This window comes from Prenolepis imparis, unplaced genomic scaffold (genome assembly GCF_030444845.1).
Source record: "Prenolepis imparis isolate NDT839.2.m4 unplaced genomic scaffold, iyPreImpa1.0 SCAF_12, whole genome shotgun sequence".
NCBI classification, from domain to species: Eukaryota; Metazoa; Arthropoda; class Insecta; order Hymenoptera; family Formicidae; genus Prenolepis; species Prenolepis imparis.
Window position 1 is genome coordinate 6,282,267 of NW_028141170.1, and position 19,208 is coordinate 6,301,474.

At 37.1% G+C, this 19,208-nt stretch overlaps 2 protein-coding genes across 2 annotated transcripts in view; one reads left to right on the forward strand and one right to left on the reverse strand.

The window, feature by feature from the left end:
* The window catches only part of LOC145943679 (outer mitochondrial transmembrane helix translocase), an 81,616-nt gene extending 76,795 nt beyond the window's left edge, over nt 1-4,821 (reverse strand). The window contains exons 1-2 of the mRNA XM_083051417.1: nt 4,723-4,821; nt 4,580-4,621 (exon numbers count right to left, since the gene is read on the reverse strand). The gene's annotated coding sequence lies outside the window, so the exon portion shown is untranslated. The remainder of the gene's footprint in view (nt 1-4,579; nt 4,622-4,722) is intronic.
* The window catches only part of LOC145943683 (uncharacterized), a 46,234-nt gene that overhangs the window by 1,744 nt on the left and 25,282 nt on the right, over nt 1-19,208 (forward strand). Inside the window, exon 2 of the mRNA XM_083051428.1 lies at nt 6,856-7,437. Coding sequence (XP_082907554.1) covers nt 7,207-7,437 — 231 coding nt within the window. The 5' untranslated portion in view covers nt 6,856-7,206. The remainder of the gene's footprint in view (nt 1-6,855; nt 7,438-19,208) is intronic.

Consider the following 19,208-nt stretch of genomic DNA (forward strand, 5'->3'; position numbering starts at 1 on the left):
TTATATTAATTCTAGAGAGAATACGATATATAATTAATTGATGAATATCAATGACATTATAGACATATATATATGTATATATATATATATATATATATATGACGTAAAATTAATAGACTAATTATAATAATATATAAAATTAATATCTAACGTCATTGATATTGATCAATTTTTTACAAATTCCAATTTTAAATATGCATTTCCTTCCGCTTCTCCTTGAAAAAGGCTCTCAGGCGCTTGTTGAACTTCTCGGAGCGCACGTGCTCGTTGTTTCACGCGCGTGTTATACGTCACGTGTGCAATCGTCTCTCGTAAGTTTACATTAGCCTCCCGCGCGTCACGGGGTGCGCCGACTCGCGCGCTGTTTATTTGTCGTGATAACTATTGCGGGCGCTTTATAAAGTCCGGAAACGAGCTCGCACACGCGTGTGTGCCTGCACTCGCACTGGGGCGGCTTGTTACAAAACTACGGGGTCGCGAACTTATAAAAGGGAACGCGCGTATAGCCACACCGGCGACAGATTTAACGAGCGCGTTCTCTATATCTCCGTGTAAAACGCGTGAAAAGGAACACACATCCGTAACAATAAGCTACATACACTTGCAAAATATTCCAGCAAACTTTTTCGCGAATACTCGTAGAACTCGCACGAACGTCACATTTAGTTTACCCCTTTTTTCGCATTTTATTTCTCGCGCGACGACGTGTCGTCGTTTTAATCTCTTAATTATATGGAAAAATTTACTATGTTAGTTAGAGATTTATTGAATTGTCGTGCAATTAAAAAATACGATGCTTCGTCATTTTTGAGATTCACACAATTTGATTCAGTTCAATATTTCTAAGATATTAAAAAGAAATATCTTCTTCATCTTCATTTAATCTTTGACTTGATAAAAATTGCAAAATTTTATTAAATGTTCGCGTCGAATCTAAGCATTTTTATTTAACACTGCCACATGTGACAAATTGTCTCCGTGAATACTCGGAACATTCGTTACACGATAATAATGAATCCTACGGACTTTTTTTTACCAGAACCACATCGATTTGTATGTTACGTCGCGAGTCGGTACCGAAGGGGTTAATCTACGTTTTTATGGGTTTTACATCTGTTCGACGCGGTCGCTCCTCGTCCGCAAGTTCCGCGCCGCGATTTAATTAAACTTCGACCTGCCGTCGAAAAATCGATGTCGTCACGTCGTCGTTGATTTTACTAGCGGTTCCGCGAGTCTCCGAACGAAGCAATTCCGGCGAGACCGGTCGAGTCGATTTAGCTCGTTCGTGCAGAAATCGCGCCCGAACTAGTCAGCCGGTTCCGAAAAGTTGCAGACTGTAGGGAAAATTCGTAGAGTGACAGTAACGACAAGTGGCAAGGAATTGCCTCGAACTTATTCAATCGAACTAGTTTACGATCAAGCACAGGGCTCTCGCTTAACAGCGATCAATCACTTATAAATATTTATATAAATATCAAGAAATGCAATTTAAAATATACATGCGACAAATGTAATATTACATCTGTATAATATATAGGAAATATTTTTTAGCTGCCTTTTTTAAAATGTTAATTTTCTAATCTCTGGTATATATATATATATATATATATATATATATATATATATATGTAAGAGATTAAAAAATATATCTATCAGAGATTTAAAAATATATCTGATTGTGTATATACCAGAGATTAAAAAATTAATATTTTAAAAAAGGCGGCTAAAAAAGATTTATATATATTATACAGTAATATTACATTTGTCGCACAATAGTGTTTCATTATATTAATTTTTCGTACTCGTCATAAAACATATTTAATAGTAATTTTTGACTCAGTATTTTTTAAAGCTCTTAGTAGTTATAATAAATTAAATGTTGAAAATTCGTAATTTTTATGTTCATAAAAAATATTTTCCAAATGTGTGATTCGCGCTGCTTATTTCCCATGTTATATGACTCTCTTATACATTTTACGTACGTTATGTTGGCATAACGAAGACTTGGGATTACGCTCTGCTTTAGTAAGTAATCTATGACCACGCGGCCGGGAACGAAACGAGAGCAGGTTGAATTCTCGAGGGACAGCTCTAAGCCGGAAATGTCACAGTGAAAAATTGTTACATCAACGGACGAATGGGTCCTGAGAGAGAAAGAGAGAGAAAACCGGTTCAAAAGTTACAAAGAAACGCACTCGCGTAACATTCGTCGAATTTAATTCTTCATAAACTCACTTTTCTTACAAATTCTATGAAAATTCTCTCTCTCTCTCTCTATCTCCTTTTTTCTTTCTCTCCTCGTTTTCTTCATAAAAGCTTATATTATATATATATATTTACGCGATAAAAACATTTATTTAATAGATTTAAATTTTATACGACGCGAGATGCAGATTACCATGAATATAAAAGCTTGCTTCCATACACCCGGGAATCATAAAGTGTTCATCACCTGGAGTTTCCCGCACTTCAACTGATACTGGTTAACAATTCAATACTCTCTCGGATTCGAGAAATCCAACAATTGATCCATCGACGATCTTTCGTTCGCCTGGTTGATATAACGATTTTGTCGAAGATGTATATCGATCCACAAAACGTACGTTAACTTATTTTAGCTTCGCGACATCCCTTTCTAATATATAATATATATATGGAAAGAAATAATTAAAAATTAATCATGACTAATGTCAAATCAAATATCTTTTTTTCAAAATCAAACTCGTTCGCGTTTGACATATCAAGGCATCGTACGCATCTTTACGATGTGCATCGAGTGACCCGAAGTCTGCGGAAGGCAGATTTCTCGTTTCTCTCTCACGCGGTTTCTGCTTTATTAAAATGGCACGACGTCATCTGGCGCAACCGTAAAGCAAACTTATCGCGCGTCCTCTCAGTACCTCGGCGACCCGTATTACGAGGTCGTACAAGAATCAGATTCGAAACGAGGGAACTACGGAAACACCCCAGGCGCTTCTGCGAAGTGCAATCGGCTTTGTCTTGGAGAACGCGAAAGGGGCGTCTTTGCTCCTTCGCCGAAAATATATATGTATAAATCATGCTCTAATTAATCTTTCCAGCTAATGCGACTGCGTGTACTATACAGGATGACTCGAAAATGTCGCCGTTTTTTTTCATTTTCTCAGATTTCTCTTCGTCGACCTTCGTTTATACTATTTTTTTATAACTCTTTCTTTCTCATATATTTCTTACGACAATCTTATCTATTTCTAAGTCAATCTTACGTATTTACAAGCTTAAAAATATAATTTAGTATTTTGTGTATAATATGAGATAAAGCAGTAAATAAAATTTGCATCGAGATTCCATTAAAATAATGTAAAAAGATAAGTTCTTTGATGAAAACTTTAGTCGATCTTTTACTAAAGAAACGGAAGGTGGAATTTCCTCTCTATTTTCTGTAAGTCGAATGATGTTTGTGCGGTATGCGACGCGTTTATTACCCAAGAGTAGGGGAGACACGGCGCAAATTTTCCATTCTTAAATTAGGTCGCGCATTCTGTGACTAACGCACAGCCGACGACGTTTCTCATGAATTGCAAATTTCTGTGTTGTTTTTCTCATTTTTATGGCTTCACCATCCCATCCCCTTATGCCATCTCTTCGCCGAGTCAGTTTGCATTGCATCTTGTTTTGTCAAGAAATAAAACATATGTCTCTACTGATAATCTTCAATAGCTTCGCGATATAATCAAATCATTTGTATACCATTATATTTGCAACGTACTATTATATAAAAGAAAGTTTTAAAAAAATTGAAAAATTGTTTAAAATTAAAATATTTAAAATTTTAAAATGTTTAAAATTTAAAAATTATTTTTTACTAATGTTATATTAATTATTTGTTGTTTAAAATAACGATTGATCTTAGTTCTTGACATATCCTTTCTAAATAAAGCATGTTAAGTCAATTCTCACAAGTATTGTTGCCTTTTCTCCGCGATGCTGATTAGCTACCTCGATTCGCGTTGTGCGTTATATTCGTAGCATCGAGAAACTGTCATCGCGAGGGTTAGCAGTTTGACAGTTTGTTCAAAATAAAATTAAATAAAATAATATAATATGTTTTAAATAATATTTTATAAAATTTTAAACTCGATTAATATTTTTGACAGAAATCAGCTGATAACTATCAAAAATATTAATTGAGTTTAAAGTATATTATAACATATTATTTAAAACATATTATTTTATTTTATTTTATTTTGAACAAACTGTTAAGCTACTAACCCTCGCGATGACAACCTTTTGATGCTATGAATATAACGCATAATGCAAATCAAAACAGTTAATCAGCATCGGAAAAGATGCAACAATACTTGCAAGAATCGACTTAATGTGCCTTTTTTTTAGAAAAGGATGTTATAATATTTTTAATTCGATTAATATTTTTGACAATTATCAGTGCTGATTTTTGTCAAAAAATATTAATCGCAGATAACATATTATAACATATTATTTAAACATATGTTACTATTTTAATATTTTCAACATATATATATATATATGTATATATACCCCATTACCGTTATAAAAATATCATAAAATAACCACTCACCAATGCGTGCAATAGCGGAGTTGTAGTACACAGCGCATTGATCTGAAAACAAAATATTCAAATTATGTATATGCATATGTGTGTGTCGAATATCTCATGAACAATGCAGTTTATTATAGAAAAAATGTTTTTATTTTGCATACCTCACAGTTGCCCCGATGTCGCCCGATGCCTCCCCGGGCCTCCTCCTCCTCTCTTGGTCCTTCGTAGCACTCACGACACTCGCGAAAATACGAATAATTACGATCGCCCGAAACTTTACACGGCACTCCCGACACGACGCGTGAATCCCACTGTGTATCGCAATGCTCCCTGTAACAAATAAAATACATACATATTAGAACAATCTTATTATTTCGCATTATAACATACATAATATAAATATGTGTAAACTAGAATTAACGATAAATATATCCACGGATCGCAACACATTCGCGCGCGCGACAACAGGTTAAGTTGGGTTATGTTGGCAAGAAATTTTTTGCATCGAATTTTTCGCGAAATATGCGCTTCAAACAATTACGCCTATATATTAACGTTGAAATTATGATACGCGATTGATAAATATTACAATACAAAGGTTAGAAATTATTTCTAACGATTATGCTTACTAATTAATCACAGCGGGACGAAGCTCGAACTGCCTGATACTCGCGGCGTTTCGGTAATGGCCGCTATTCTACGAACATCGGCAACTTCACTCTAATAACGCGCGCGCGATACTATATACATGACTTAATATTAATAATTAATTAAAACTCGAAGGAGATTCGTTCGAAAAGATATAGCTTTAGAAAGAAAAAATATTAATCGAGAATAAAGTATTATATATAACATATTATTTACAACATATTACTATTTTATAACTTTTACCATATTATTATTTGAAAATTTAATTAGCAAATTATAACATACGCAATATAAATATAAATATGTAAGGTAGAATATTTAATTAGCAATTTTCGCTTTATTAATATTTTTTGATAGAAATCAGCTGATTAAAGCGTTAATTTGCTAATTAATTTTTAAAATAATGTTATAAAAATTAAAATAATGTTTTAAATAATATGTTATAATACTTTAAGCACGATTAATATTTTTGACAGTTATCAGCTGATTTCTGTCAAAAAATATTAATTGAGAATAAGGTATTATAACATATTATTTACAACATATAACCATTTAAATTTTTTACCATATTATTATTTAAGTAGCGCGCGTTTGTGTTGTTCTAATTATATATATTACTTGAATGCAATGAAAATATACCATTTGATCGTAATGTTAATATTAATTTAATGTTAATAATATTAATATTATTATATTTTATTAAACATATATATATACTTCTCACTATATTACTATTTCTTTAACATATCATATTTAAAAAATATATATATATAATATAGTTTTAATTAATTAATATTTGTGTTAGATCCTACCGTCATCATAAATATATCGTTAGTTTTTTTTCCCGATATCTATCTCTTTCTATTTCGCTCTTTACGATCTCACTCTAAATAAATTATATCTATTTATCTCTCAGGGCGTCCTTAGGGAATCTATAGCGGGAGAGAATTCATCCATCCATTTGCGGCGTCTATCCATCTATCTACCAATTTATCAACCTGCCGCTTTTTGCAGCAGCCGTTAATTTAAGTCGCGAGATCGAACGGCAAATCTAACGGCCCTTGATTTACGGGGAGCAGCATGCTTTTTTGGTACGGTAATGGATCTGACCGAAATTCGATGCGACGCGCACACGGATTTAATCAAACAGGCTTCTTAGAAAATCCTGAAAGCACGATATTCAGTAGTAAAAGGAACGGCAGTTTCGTGCAGAGATCCTGACGGGATTTGCTCTCTTTCTCTCTTTTTATGCTTGACATTTACGCCACGTTTCCTAATGTTCGCGAGAGGAGAACTCGGATTAAATTGACCGGTCTCGGAATTAATCCTTGCCGCACTCTCCTCTTTTGTAATAAAAATAAAGGAGGTCGACCAGTATCGGCTTATTAAGATCATTAGTTTCAACTTTAAAGAAGTATTTTTCAAGAAATAGCATAGCATAAATAAAGATCGTATAAGATTTTGTTTCAATTGTCAAAATTCATAACGAACAGTCAATATCCTTCTTCTGTTTATCTGTATTTTGTATGTATAACAATTTACGTGTTCAAGATAAAATAAATACGTATGTCGAAAAAGTTAAAAAAAATTTGCTCGTATATTTCTCCCACAGTCATCTATATAATCGCGCTTGTTTCTTCTTTCAGATTTTCAGAGTGGTTGCGGCCAAAAGCACAAGAATCATTGCCAAATTCGCGCCACGTGACAAACCACCACCAACACCACCAACACCACCATCACTTCGCGGAATTGTTTCTCTTGTAAACATGCATTAACGAAACTTCAGGACACTATCTCGCCGGCGAGAAATTACCCGATTTTTAACGGGGATCTCGCGAGTTTGGAGAAACGAAGTTTCGGCGGCGACAAGTTGGCGACAAGGAGACGTCATGAAAAGACTCGCCTTCGTTCGCGGGAGGAAGTGATCTTTGGAGAAAACGAGGAAGCGAAGAGATATTCTCGGCGCGTTGGGCCAGACGACGGGCCCGATCGGTGTGATGGTCTCGGGGTGGTGCCCGTGCGTGCCACTAGGGCGTCGACAATCGTCGGCCCAGCAACAGCAGCAGCAACAACAGCAGCAGCAGCAGCTGCAACCGCCGTCGTCATCCAGGACGCCGTACACCGTCAGCGGCGCGACCGACCGCGCGGACATGGTGCAGATGTTCTACTACGAGAACCGCGGCAAGTGTTGCAAGAAACTGCTGAGATACAACGGATACCCGAATAAGGTCAGACAACTTGCCATCGCAACCTCATTCCGCGAAATGCTTAGTTGCGTTTACCCATCATCTTTCTGAAGAGATCTTCTGAATGGAATTTATTTGCAATGGGATTTTAGCTTTCGAATCTTAATAAGATATTTTTAAAAATATATAATTATTTTAAAACTTTTTCTTTAATTATTTTAATTTTTTTATTCAAATGTTTCAAAAATTAATTTTAAAATTTAATTTTTGTGATATCATCTATGCCACATTTTAATGAGCGTTAAGATTTCATAATTTTTATCGAGAATATTGACGAGTAGTCGCGGAAAGGATTTATTTATTGCAGGAAGGAGTACAAGTCAAAGTGTAAATCATAAAGCGTACTCTTTTCGGCAAGAGTGTTAATTATTTGATGAGCGCCTCTTGACGAACTTCATCTAGAAAGACCGTTAAACTATTCTCTCGAGTAAGTTCCTCGCCAAGACTTAATGTGCACGTTTTAGTATCGCTTATGTTGCCGTGTGTATATAGGTGAGTTCAGATAAGTACGGTTATCAAATTTTGCCTCTCTCGATCGAACTTTAGCCATGTTTCGAAAGGATGCAACTGATGCACAAGAAACCAACCAAACATGTTCACCAGGTTCAACTAAATCATGACATTTCAAATATGCTAATTATGTTTCACCGAGTGTTTTACATAGTGTCATTCTAGCAATTTATCGTAGTTTCTTAAACAAAACTGCTTAAATAACATTAACATTATAATATTTGCAAAACATCGTACGATGCGCTAGAATCTTCGATTCGAATCTTACGATCGATTCTTTATTGATTGTGTATCGTTAAAAAATATCATTCATCAATGGAGATGCACTCCATGAAAATGCGATATCTTCCATTGAACCACTTGGTCTTTCCATTAACGGTTATCGACTTTTCCGTCCGCCTTTCTTAATTGAATGTGATTTTAATCACATTTGTAGAGAAGCAATCGTCCTCATCGTATTATACTGAAATCTCCCCGATAATGGACCTAACTAGATATAAATCTATCCACATATCCATTTATCTATCTAATGAAACTCTCCATCCATCTATCCATTTATCCGTGTAATTAAATCGACTATCCACAGTATCCATCGTTCGATTACATTAAATTTTCCAGCTGAGAAATGCCTCTTAAACACCTGATAGCTCTGTTCAAACTGACTTTTCCGATAACTTAATGCAATATTAATTTTTTTCATTAACAATAACTTATATATTTTGTATTATTAAATAACATAATCAACATTAACATAGTTATCTGTAAGATACATCTAATAATCTAGTTCATATAGCAAGAGAAAGTACTTTACAAAGAACAAAAGTTAAATTTTTTTACGAAAAGAAATATGTGTAATCGTATAAATAAATTTAATTCGTAGACTGTAGTCATATAAATTGCAACTTATCTCGTTTTCGTTACACTCGATTTAGAAGCGTGCGACAAAACGCGCGGCGCGGCGATAAAAGTTTCGCAAAACGAATGTGACCCAATGAACATTTCACGCTCCACGGTAAGTCCGGGTGGTCTGGGTGATTCAAAATGCACCGCGAGAAAAGCGAGACAGGTAGAAGAAAGAAAGAGAGAGCGGGAAGATAGCCATTCCAAGTTCACCGCGGGGATGGGCGAAGTTTCCGAAAGCCCCTTGGGAAATAAATCGATTCGATATCTGAATAGCCATTATGCGGACGTGGCTTCGCGGAATAAAGAGAGCATAGCGAAGCAGGAAGGGAGAGGAAAGAAGGCGGCGAACCTCGGAAGAGAGGGCGAAGGAGGGCCTTATCCGAGAACTAGGCTAATGCTCCGAGTTGGAAAACTCTGGCTCTCTCTCTCTCTCTCGCGTATCGGCCAGAATTTTCTTTCAATAACCGAGTTATTATTCATCGCGGTCATTTATTACTCCAAGTCGCTTCGCTCGTGTCATCTTTCCGCTTCCGCCCGTATCTCGGTGTCATTTCTCCGTGAACTCCTCTCTGGGCTGCCCCGCTCTTTGTATAGATACAGCGTAGATTAATCTCTCTCGCGAGAATCTCTCTCTTCCTGTCTCGGAGAGGAGAAAAAATGGCAGGCGATTTAAAGGGAATTTTAATGTATGCGACTTTGTCGATTGCGATCTGATCGATTACGGAAAGCAGGTCGCGCGACGCGCTTATCTCTTCCTCGGAATTTTCAATTGTCTGATAGCGGCGCCCCAGCTTCTCGTGCTCTCGGACAGATTTCCTATTTTCCCGCTCGCTCGCTCCTTGCGAAATATGTTTCCGCCTCTGGTATATCTTGCGCATCAATCTTAGACATTACGCGAATGCTCGAGTCCGGAGAATCTATGAGTTATCCCGGAGTAGAAATATGAGCGCGGTAAGTTCCCATTTCGCGAAGATATTCTTCCCAAATTCCGAATGCCATGTTTGAAAAGACCAAGTATAAAAATTCTTGAGATATCATTTGACGCTTTATTACGTTATATGTGCGATCATTTTCATCGATAGTCGAAGGGCGTGATGATTTACTGTATTGTATTATATTATCAATCACTATTTGTGTCCAGATTAAATTTCCTCGAAAGATTTGAAAGATCTGAAGCTTTAGATAACGTGTGATTTATATCATCAATGAAGTATCTGATTAAATAAGAACTATCTCTCGTATGTAAAAATAACAGACTAAGCGTTATTTATATACTTCTTTTGACCCACGCAAATATTATTTTATATCTCGACGATTGATTCGCTAACTTCCATGCCGTTATTCTTGGTCGTCACGCTATCGTAACGTAAAAGCAATGTAATTCTAACAATAATCGTTGGAGCTAATAATAATTCCAGACTGCATGCTAGAGATACTCACGACCGACATCGTGTACTTTTCTTCGTCAATATGTCATTGCCGATAATGCCGCGGTTATTTTTACACGCCCTTCGATGCTTTAATGCGAGTTAAATGCTAAACATGGAAGACGCTTATGAGCTAAGTGAACCTAGCACACTCGACTTTTTAAAAATTAATTTTTTTAAACGAAAAATTATAGCATTTTGTTTGTAGTTGTTTGTAGTAACAATAATTTCGTTTGTAGTTTTATCAATTAATAAATAAAAAAATTTTTTTTAATGACTCACACCCGACATTGAGATATCGCAAATCCGCTTGCGCAGTCTTCTTTAGAATCGTTTGTAGTTGTTTGTAGTGATTTATAAACTCTTCGATTTTGCCGAAACTTTACTTTAATATTGTGTATTTTTGTGCGTAAAACACGAATTTGTAAATTAAAATCCGGTCTCCCTACGAAAGGGCGATACCCACTGTAACTTTTTTCCTACTTGAGAGCGACAATTTTAATTTACAGATTCGTGTTTTACGCATAAAAATATTTTGAAATTTCAGCAACATTTGCTCTCCTTCAATATTATCAAATCTTTTTAATATCCTTTTATATATCAAGAAAAGAAAAATCTCAGGATCTAACCGGCTATAATGACTTTCATATAACTTATCGGTGCAAAAAACTTGAAGTTTGGGAAAAAGGTTCGCGCGAAGAAGGAAATGATTCGCAAAGAAAGAAAGTGGTGTGTGGATGCGCCCGGCCGTTGATTTTAATCCATCACGCTCACGATGTGCCGGTGATTAACGAGTGTGTCACGCCGGTCTCTCCGGGATCTGCGATTTTAACGTGCGCGCTGACACGTGTTTCGTTAGCGGCAATGGCTAGCGGCGGCATCGACTTCGCCGAGAAGGTTTCCTCGCGACGTCTATCGCACGTTGATTAATCGCCTTTCCGTTTCACGAATGATCAATGTACATTTCACGGGCAATGGGACGAAAGTCAAAACCTTTCCCTTCGCATTGTCCAACATTCGAAAAACGGTAATTAACGATCTTTTGCGGCTGTCACTCTCGTCCTCTCATCCGGGAAAGGCTCGAACACTTAGAAGATGCCTTTCTTTTTTATTTATTATTAATATATTGTATATGTACATATATTCTATAGGGGGAAAAAAAAAAACGAGAGAAAGACATAATTGCAAAAAAGTTAGAATAAGCATTGAAAATACGACTTTTTTATATTATATTATTTATATTATATATTTTTATATTTCTATATTAATATTTATTTTTATATCCAATGGTATTAATTTATATTTAAAACAGTAATCGAATTTTCTAAGTAATATATTTTTATATTCTTCGTATAATTCTCTAGAATAGAATAATAATGCAATTTCCAGAGTGGGTGGGAAAAGATGCAAGAAACAAGTTCGCTTAGTTTATAACCCGACTGCGTCATCTATTTGTTCCCGTTAAAAGTTAATTAGCAAGACTGGGGAAACTGCCCCGGGGGATCCGGCGAGAAAAACAGCGGGGGATCCGGGAACATACATCTTTCCGCGAGAAATCTTCACGAAATTGAATGCAACGCTATTAAAAGCGCGCTCGCACTTATAAAATTATTCGAAAATACCGAGGAGAAATAAGGACTCGAATATATATATGCGGTGCTGATATTTAAAGTGGCGAATCAATATATCCTCGTTTCTTCGCATGCACGTACATACATATGCACAGAAGAAGGAAGAACCGGAAGATGCACTTTGTCACGCGTTCACATTTGCAGTTGTAATCATGCACTCGAAAGAAATGGCGCGGAGAATTTACTCTCGCGGTTGTCGTATATCTTTCTGCAATGTCGTTTTCTTTCTCTCTTTCTTTCTTCTTCATTTCCCTCCTTCTCTCATATTCAGAAAATTCCCGCGTAGCGGGAATAAACGCGAATCGCGCGCGACAAACGAGTTGCCCGCGGTCTTTGAGAGTCGGTTGAGCGGCAACGAGTAATTCAAATTAGCGAGAGCACAAAACCAGCGATTTTCAAGCAAAGTAGTCTCCTCGCAAACGGCTCTTCGCACGAAGGGAGTAATTGCTTTTTAACAAGCGTCCGGGATTCCGGCACGCTCATTATGATCAGTAATGTCTTTTATTTTCCAAAGGCGCGTGTATATAGGATTATATGGATATATAACAACGAAAATACCGATATGACACCGCGATGACACCGTTTATTGGTTATTGATTAAAAAAAAGAATTCCGATATAAAGAAAGATAGTATCGTTGAAGATTTTTTCTTTTAGATTTTAAACGTACAACATCGGGAAATATGAATTGAAAGTTACACCTTCATACGGAAAAAATTTATTGTACATTTTTTATTTATTTTTGCATGATTTTGAATTATTTTCTTTTCGGTTATATTACGTTTCCAATTTATCTTGTGTTGTATAATTTATTAAATATTTCTTATATATATATATATATATATATATATATATATATACATATATATAATCGAATAATTAGTCATCTTATTACTTGCATCACTAATATCTTTTAATGACTCTTAATGAGAACATACTGCTTCAGATATCGAAATTTATAAGAATACTGATATTGATACTGACAGCTTTCTATATACTGATACTGATATCTTTGAATTTTTTGGATTCCTTCCGCAATTATATATTGTACATCGCGGTTATATTAACAAAGGCCGTTTGTTTAAACTTGTGAATCGTGCGATTAGCGCGATCCGCGATAGACACGTCGGACCTTCGCAAAATTTCGTTGGCGCGATGGTCACGTTTCCGCGAACCGTTATTACACACTATCGATCGTTATCGCGAAACAATACCGCGAGGGAGAAGCGATGTATAACGCAGCGCCGGAATTAAACTCGCCGTGACGAAATAAAATCGCGGGGTGGACGATGCGCGATTAGATGTCGGGAAAGAAGAGAGAAAAGAAGAGGGAGAAAGAGAGAGGTCAGGCAGCCACCGTTGCCTCCATTGGAGAGTCAGCCTGGGAACAAAAGAGGCGAAAGGGCCGGCAAGGATGGAGAAAAAGGGACGCAGGGTGAGGGCGGCCGAGTGAATACGTATGTATACGGGGGAGAAAAACGCGAAGGGCGGCAGAGTAGGCGAAAGAGGGAGAAACGTAGAGAAAGGGAGAAACGGAGGGAAGGGAATCGCGGAAAAGAGGCGAGAGGGTGGATATTCCAGGCTATGCACCCCCGTAGTAGCGGTGCCAGCTCGTATCGCCATGGCAACCGACCCTGAAACACCCTCCGGCCGTCGCGCGCTACCATCGCATATCGGAGAGAGCTTCGCTTTCCGATGGCAGTAATAATGTATCCTCGCTCTCGCTGTACTCGCGCCCGTTGTTGATGTAGGTCGCAAAACGCGGTACGCGGCGACTGCACGCCGCCAGATAGATGCTGCGAGGAGGGAAGTAGGGAGAAGCTTTTCGTTCTGTGTTCCTGGACCGTTCCGATATCGCGCGCGGGCCACTAGATAAAAGCGCGCGCGCGTTGTATCTTCGTATCTTTCCACGGCGAGACGTGTTCTCTCCGTATAGGATATCTATCTACCGGGTATCCGAGTTTAAACTATATTTTTCTTGTTTAAACTATTTTACCGATTTAACATCAAATCAATATAATTTTGAATATAATTTTCAAAATTTAATTCAATCTCGAATGTTTCGAGAAACAATTAAATGAAGGACATATCGTATTTTTTATCATTTTCATATCATTTCAATTTACAATTTAATTATTGAAAATCCATTACTGATGATCAATCTAATAGTCAATCTTTTTCGTCAAGGAGGAAACAGCTTTAAACTCGATGTGACATCGTGTGGATGTTTTCTTCATTGAAAGCTTATTTTAATGAATTAAAATAATGAAGGTAACTCTTCTCTGAAATCAACTGATTTGATAAAACTTTTGTCACTCCCTCGTGTTCCGCTCCAAGCGCGTGTAGTAGATGCATGTTACGACACTCGGTAATGTAATTTTTGTGTTTGCGGTATCGCGCGGCCACCGGCGATCTTTTCGCGTTCCGCCATATGGGACATAGAATTCCGAAGAGGGAAGATATATGACCGTTGCGTTGCCATTAAGGTAATACGGACAAACTGTCGCGCGCGTCGCGTCGTTGTAATAATAACGTAATGGCTCGTGACGATGCGATCTCGTGTGAATTTACCGCGTGCTGCCTACCCTAAACCCCGTAATCGTAGGATCCGCCATTGTCTTCGCGAGAGAACAACAATAAGCTTTCATGCTGATTGCTTGCGCTCTGGAACGCGCGTTCTTCGTCATATCGAATTATCGAAATTCTTCGTTTGTACTCCCTTAGCATCCCCCAATCTTCCTCCTCCGTGAAATTCTGTATTATTTCGTATGATTGTAGGAGAGAGAGAGAGAGAGAGGAGAAGCTTTCATTATTTAATTAACAAGTGCTGCATGTGTACCTCCTTTCCTTAAATAAAATTTCATAGAGTTCGATCGGCGAGATATTTATGTAGGGTGTCGGTATTTTTCTTACCAAAGAAATAGTAAAATAGAGCCTTTTGCATTTTTAACGGTAACGCAACGGTCCGTCCTATAATTCTTTCGGTATGCAACAATAACCTTTTATTGCGATTGCGCCATTGATCGATCCCCGGGGATGGATTTATCGCCGGTAGCTCTGTAGGTCGGAATTTACGCCGAGTAACCGCGAATGGAGTCGCTGGTCTCGGAAGGTTTACAGCTTGCTGGTTACTACATTTCGAACGAACGAAAGAAAAATCTAAACCACGATATGATAATCATCTCGAGCGGTTGTAAGCAAATTGTTTCGTAATTTCTTTAGAATTATTATACATCTGATCTCAATCGCGCGCTCGAATTTTCTCTTAATTAAAAATAAATTATACAGAATAAATATTTGTTAGATTTTGTGATAACTTGAAGAATTTGCATTAGTTGTAATTTTAGGAGAACATTTGCGTTAGAGATTATTTTTCAAGGAGTGCATCATGAGAAAAAAAATTAGCATATTTAACAGAAGACGGTTAATTGTAGTTTGCTGTGGATTGAATATTATTAATCGAGAAAGGCTTATATAAGTACGAGGTCCACTGCACCTCGTGTTGTTTCCCAATGCGAGGTGCCATGCAATTTCGCGCGATATACTCGTTTTCACTTTAATATTATTACATATTACGTTATTATGTGCCGCGACTGGCGGACGTATCGTTAGCCTTAATCAGAACGCTCTATATGCCGCGACGCTTTTCTGGCATGCTGCGGATTCCATTTCTCCACTCGAATTATGCAAAACGCATCGGGGGGGAAAGTACTTCACTTCGTCGCACGCGCGAGTAACCGTGCAATATTACCAGATATTACTAGGCAACGAGGAAAGCCCGCGCGAGCAATTTGGAATAAGTTGGCACGTCGTAAGACATCGTAAAAACATCATCTTTATAGCTTCAGGGGTCGCAAAATCAAAATTATTTGATGCGGGAGAGAGAAAATGTATTCTCAGTTATGTAATAAATTAAATATGTACGATAGATACGAATAAATACGAATAAAACTTATTTCTTGCCCAGATATGGAAAAGAGAGAGAAATAATATTTCTCTCTGTATATATTTTAAATTTCAATAATAAAAATATTTTCCTTTCTCCGTCGCATAAATTCTTTGGATGAATAGGCCAAATTTTATTATCCCTTCTGTCATTATTTTCAGGCTTCTTTAACTAAAAATTATTTCATGGAATTGAAAAGAATAACTCAAAAGAATCTCTTTTATGATGTCCATAAAGTTTGAGCGTTTTGCTGGAAAACGGCATTGCACAGATAAGGAAAGTGATAAAAAAGAATTTAAGAAACAAGAAAGAATAAAAAAAAAAATGCAACTCGGAAAAAAGCAGCATCGTGCGTTCACCAATGTATCATAGTGAAAGTAGAGTCAGTTTTTAATCGGCGCCACTTGTTTCTAACGAGCCTCCCTTGTTTAAGCTTCTTAGCTCAAACCCCTCGGTTCTTCCCTCGCGAGCGACGCATCGTAGATTCAAATGGACTAAGCGGCTTCTTTTTAGACATTAATATTATGCACTGTCTAATACATTAAAAATTATTTAAAAAATAAATTATATTCCCTTTAGAGAACTTTAGATTATAAATTATTTATATTTTATAATTTCATAATTTATATATCAATTTTTACTTTATATATATATATATTCTTTATTCATTATATTATTTTTTATATTCTTTTACGTTATGTGCACTTCTGTTACATTTTATACACAATAAAGTATGTTGTTATATACATATATCGAAAGTTAACGCTATGTAATAATTATTTTCGCGCAGAAGCTGTTACACAAATGCCGATTTATCTTCCTTTGTTTTCCGCCACCTCTCACCGGTCATCCTTTCGATCATTCTCATGTTTTATTCTCAGGTTTCCAGTATGAAGAGGGGCCGCATGACGTTTCTACGTCGGCCATTGTGCCCTTTAATTTACGAGGCGCCATCGAGTTTGCCTCGTATGCAGAAAACTAACACGTGAAGGCGTCGCATGACAGTCTGCGAGTTAGGCTGACAATTTATGTCTGTTACCTCACGAAGGCTCGTTTGAAAAGTAGGGAAAGATCCAGAAAATCTAACCATCAATGCAAATGTCGATCTTTTCACAACCGTTTCAATCAAGTCTACGATTGCACAAAAGTCGGATTCTAGAAAATTTATGCGACTGAGTCGACTAAAATCGAGATTTATTTTTTGTACAAAATCTGAGGTAATAACAAGCAATAATTTTTTTCCTTTTCTTTCTTTTTTTTATACAAGGAAAACAAGGATAGCTGTCTGAAATGGTCAATTTGGTTCGAGACGGAGATCCGGTAAAACTCGATTGTTACGGTTTTAATAGGTCATTAAACTCGACCGAGCCAAAGTGCGAATTTCACGTATAATGACTGGATGAGTGTAGCACACTACGTCCAGCGCTTAATTGCTCCGCGACGTGCTTTTTCGCCGATTAACGGACGTGCTCTGCCGTTTTCACGAAAAAAAGTGCGTCGTGCCGACAACCGACCGGGGGAAAAAAACCTACGAGAGCATCATTTTCGTTTTGCAAAATTTTTCCCTGATTACGCAGTCCCAAATTATTCTCAGATTTAGCAGAGAAATAGTACATTAAATCTCATTTATAATTACACGCGAGAGCAACACGAACGAATATTACAAACGGTCTGATCTCTGAGAATAATAAAGAGCCACATTAATATCGCGGCGGTCCAATTAACGAAGATTCCTACAAAGCATTTCATTAAAGGAACGCTATTGTCGATTTCATATAGCACGCGCGTTAGCCGTATCTCCGTATCCGTGATAAGCAACCAGCGGGAGAGTAAATTCGCTCGATGCTGCGCCCGGGAAACGGTAATTTCTCAAGACGTAAATGAGAAACTTCTGCGAGAAGGTTGGAGAAGGAAAAGAGAGACGAGGCGGGGTGGCGACAAAGGCATTGATTGAAATCGACGCTATAGAAATCTTCGGATTTCTGTCAGGAAGCTACTCTCGATTGAGTGAGAAAGAGAGAGAGAGAAAATTGCTCAGCAAAGTAGCTTGCTGGGTTATCTATAGTTCGGAGAGTGCATTAAATCGAGGGAAACCGTTTTGGAAAGCTAATAAAGCGTATTCCGGCTACGCGTTTTTCACTTGTCATTCGGATGAGCTAGCAACGAGAAGTTAATTTAAGTGTCAACAATTTTCGCTGAAAAAGCGCGGGTTCAATGTTTATATTTTCTAAATTATATTTTTTTTAAATTCAAGATTTGCAGTTACACACTATTACGTTGTCAAAACGCAATTTATTACCGTTATCGGAACATATATTAGGATAGCTCTTATCGATATAATATTTCATAAAAATCGATACTTTAATTTCTAAGACAAATTAGCGATATTTCTCTCGAACACTTGTACCTGTCGGGCAATCTCGCAGTATCTAATTAGACGTCCGCTAAGACGGGTGTAAGATACGAGATCGACGTAGCACGATTTCTGGGATTTCCGCGGAAAGCCGGATTTAATCTTGATATATATTTATCGACCGGAATCGCGCACGCTGCTCGTCCGTACTGTGTCGTTCCGTTGGCCTTTTTCCCGAACCGAGGCTAACCCGGACAATTCCCTCGGCACTTTGTCTTCGAGGCGCGAGTCACCTGCCCGCGTACAAAGAACAAAACGAAGCGACCGATAAAACCCGGAAAAGCGCACCGGATAACGCCGAAGCAACGTAATCCGGCCTGAGACCGCCATAAGAAACACGGAAACTGTAAAAAGTTTCTTTTTATATATATGTCGATCCATTTATAATTTTTTATTTTCAACTACTTTATATTTTGCCGATCGATTAGCAATTGACAACTTGACGTCATTTTCCATAATTATTAATTATTTCATTAATATTAATATTATAGAAATTTTTAAAATTGAAGATCTGATTTCTCATAAAATGTTTGAAAGCTTCTTAGTTAGATAAAAAGAAATAAATATTTATCTATATAAAGAAGATATTGTTTTTCGCATATTGAAATTTTCCTATAAAATTCAATAATTGCAATTTATATTGAGAGAGCAACAGGAGCAATATATTTTTTATTAACTCGCATATTTCTCGACACGATTTTAATGTCGCCCAACAAGTTTCCAAGATCCGTCGACAATGGATACATAAACTTGTACATAATGTACTGGAGTTTCTATTGTTGCTTCGCACTTTGGCTAATTCCTTGGCCAAACTCGAATCACAATGCCACCGAGTACGTGCATGTTCCGAGAGGCAGCTCACTGCTGCTCGATACAGGTGGTATACCGAGCTTAGGTGGCACGGGCGTAATATCATATTCTCCT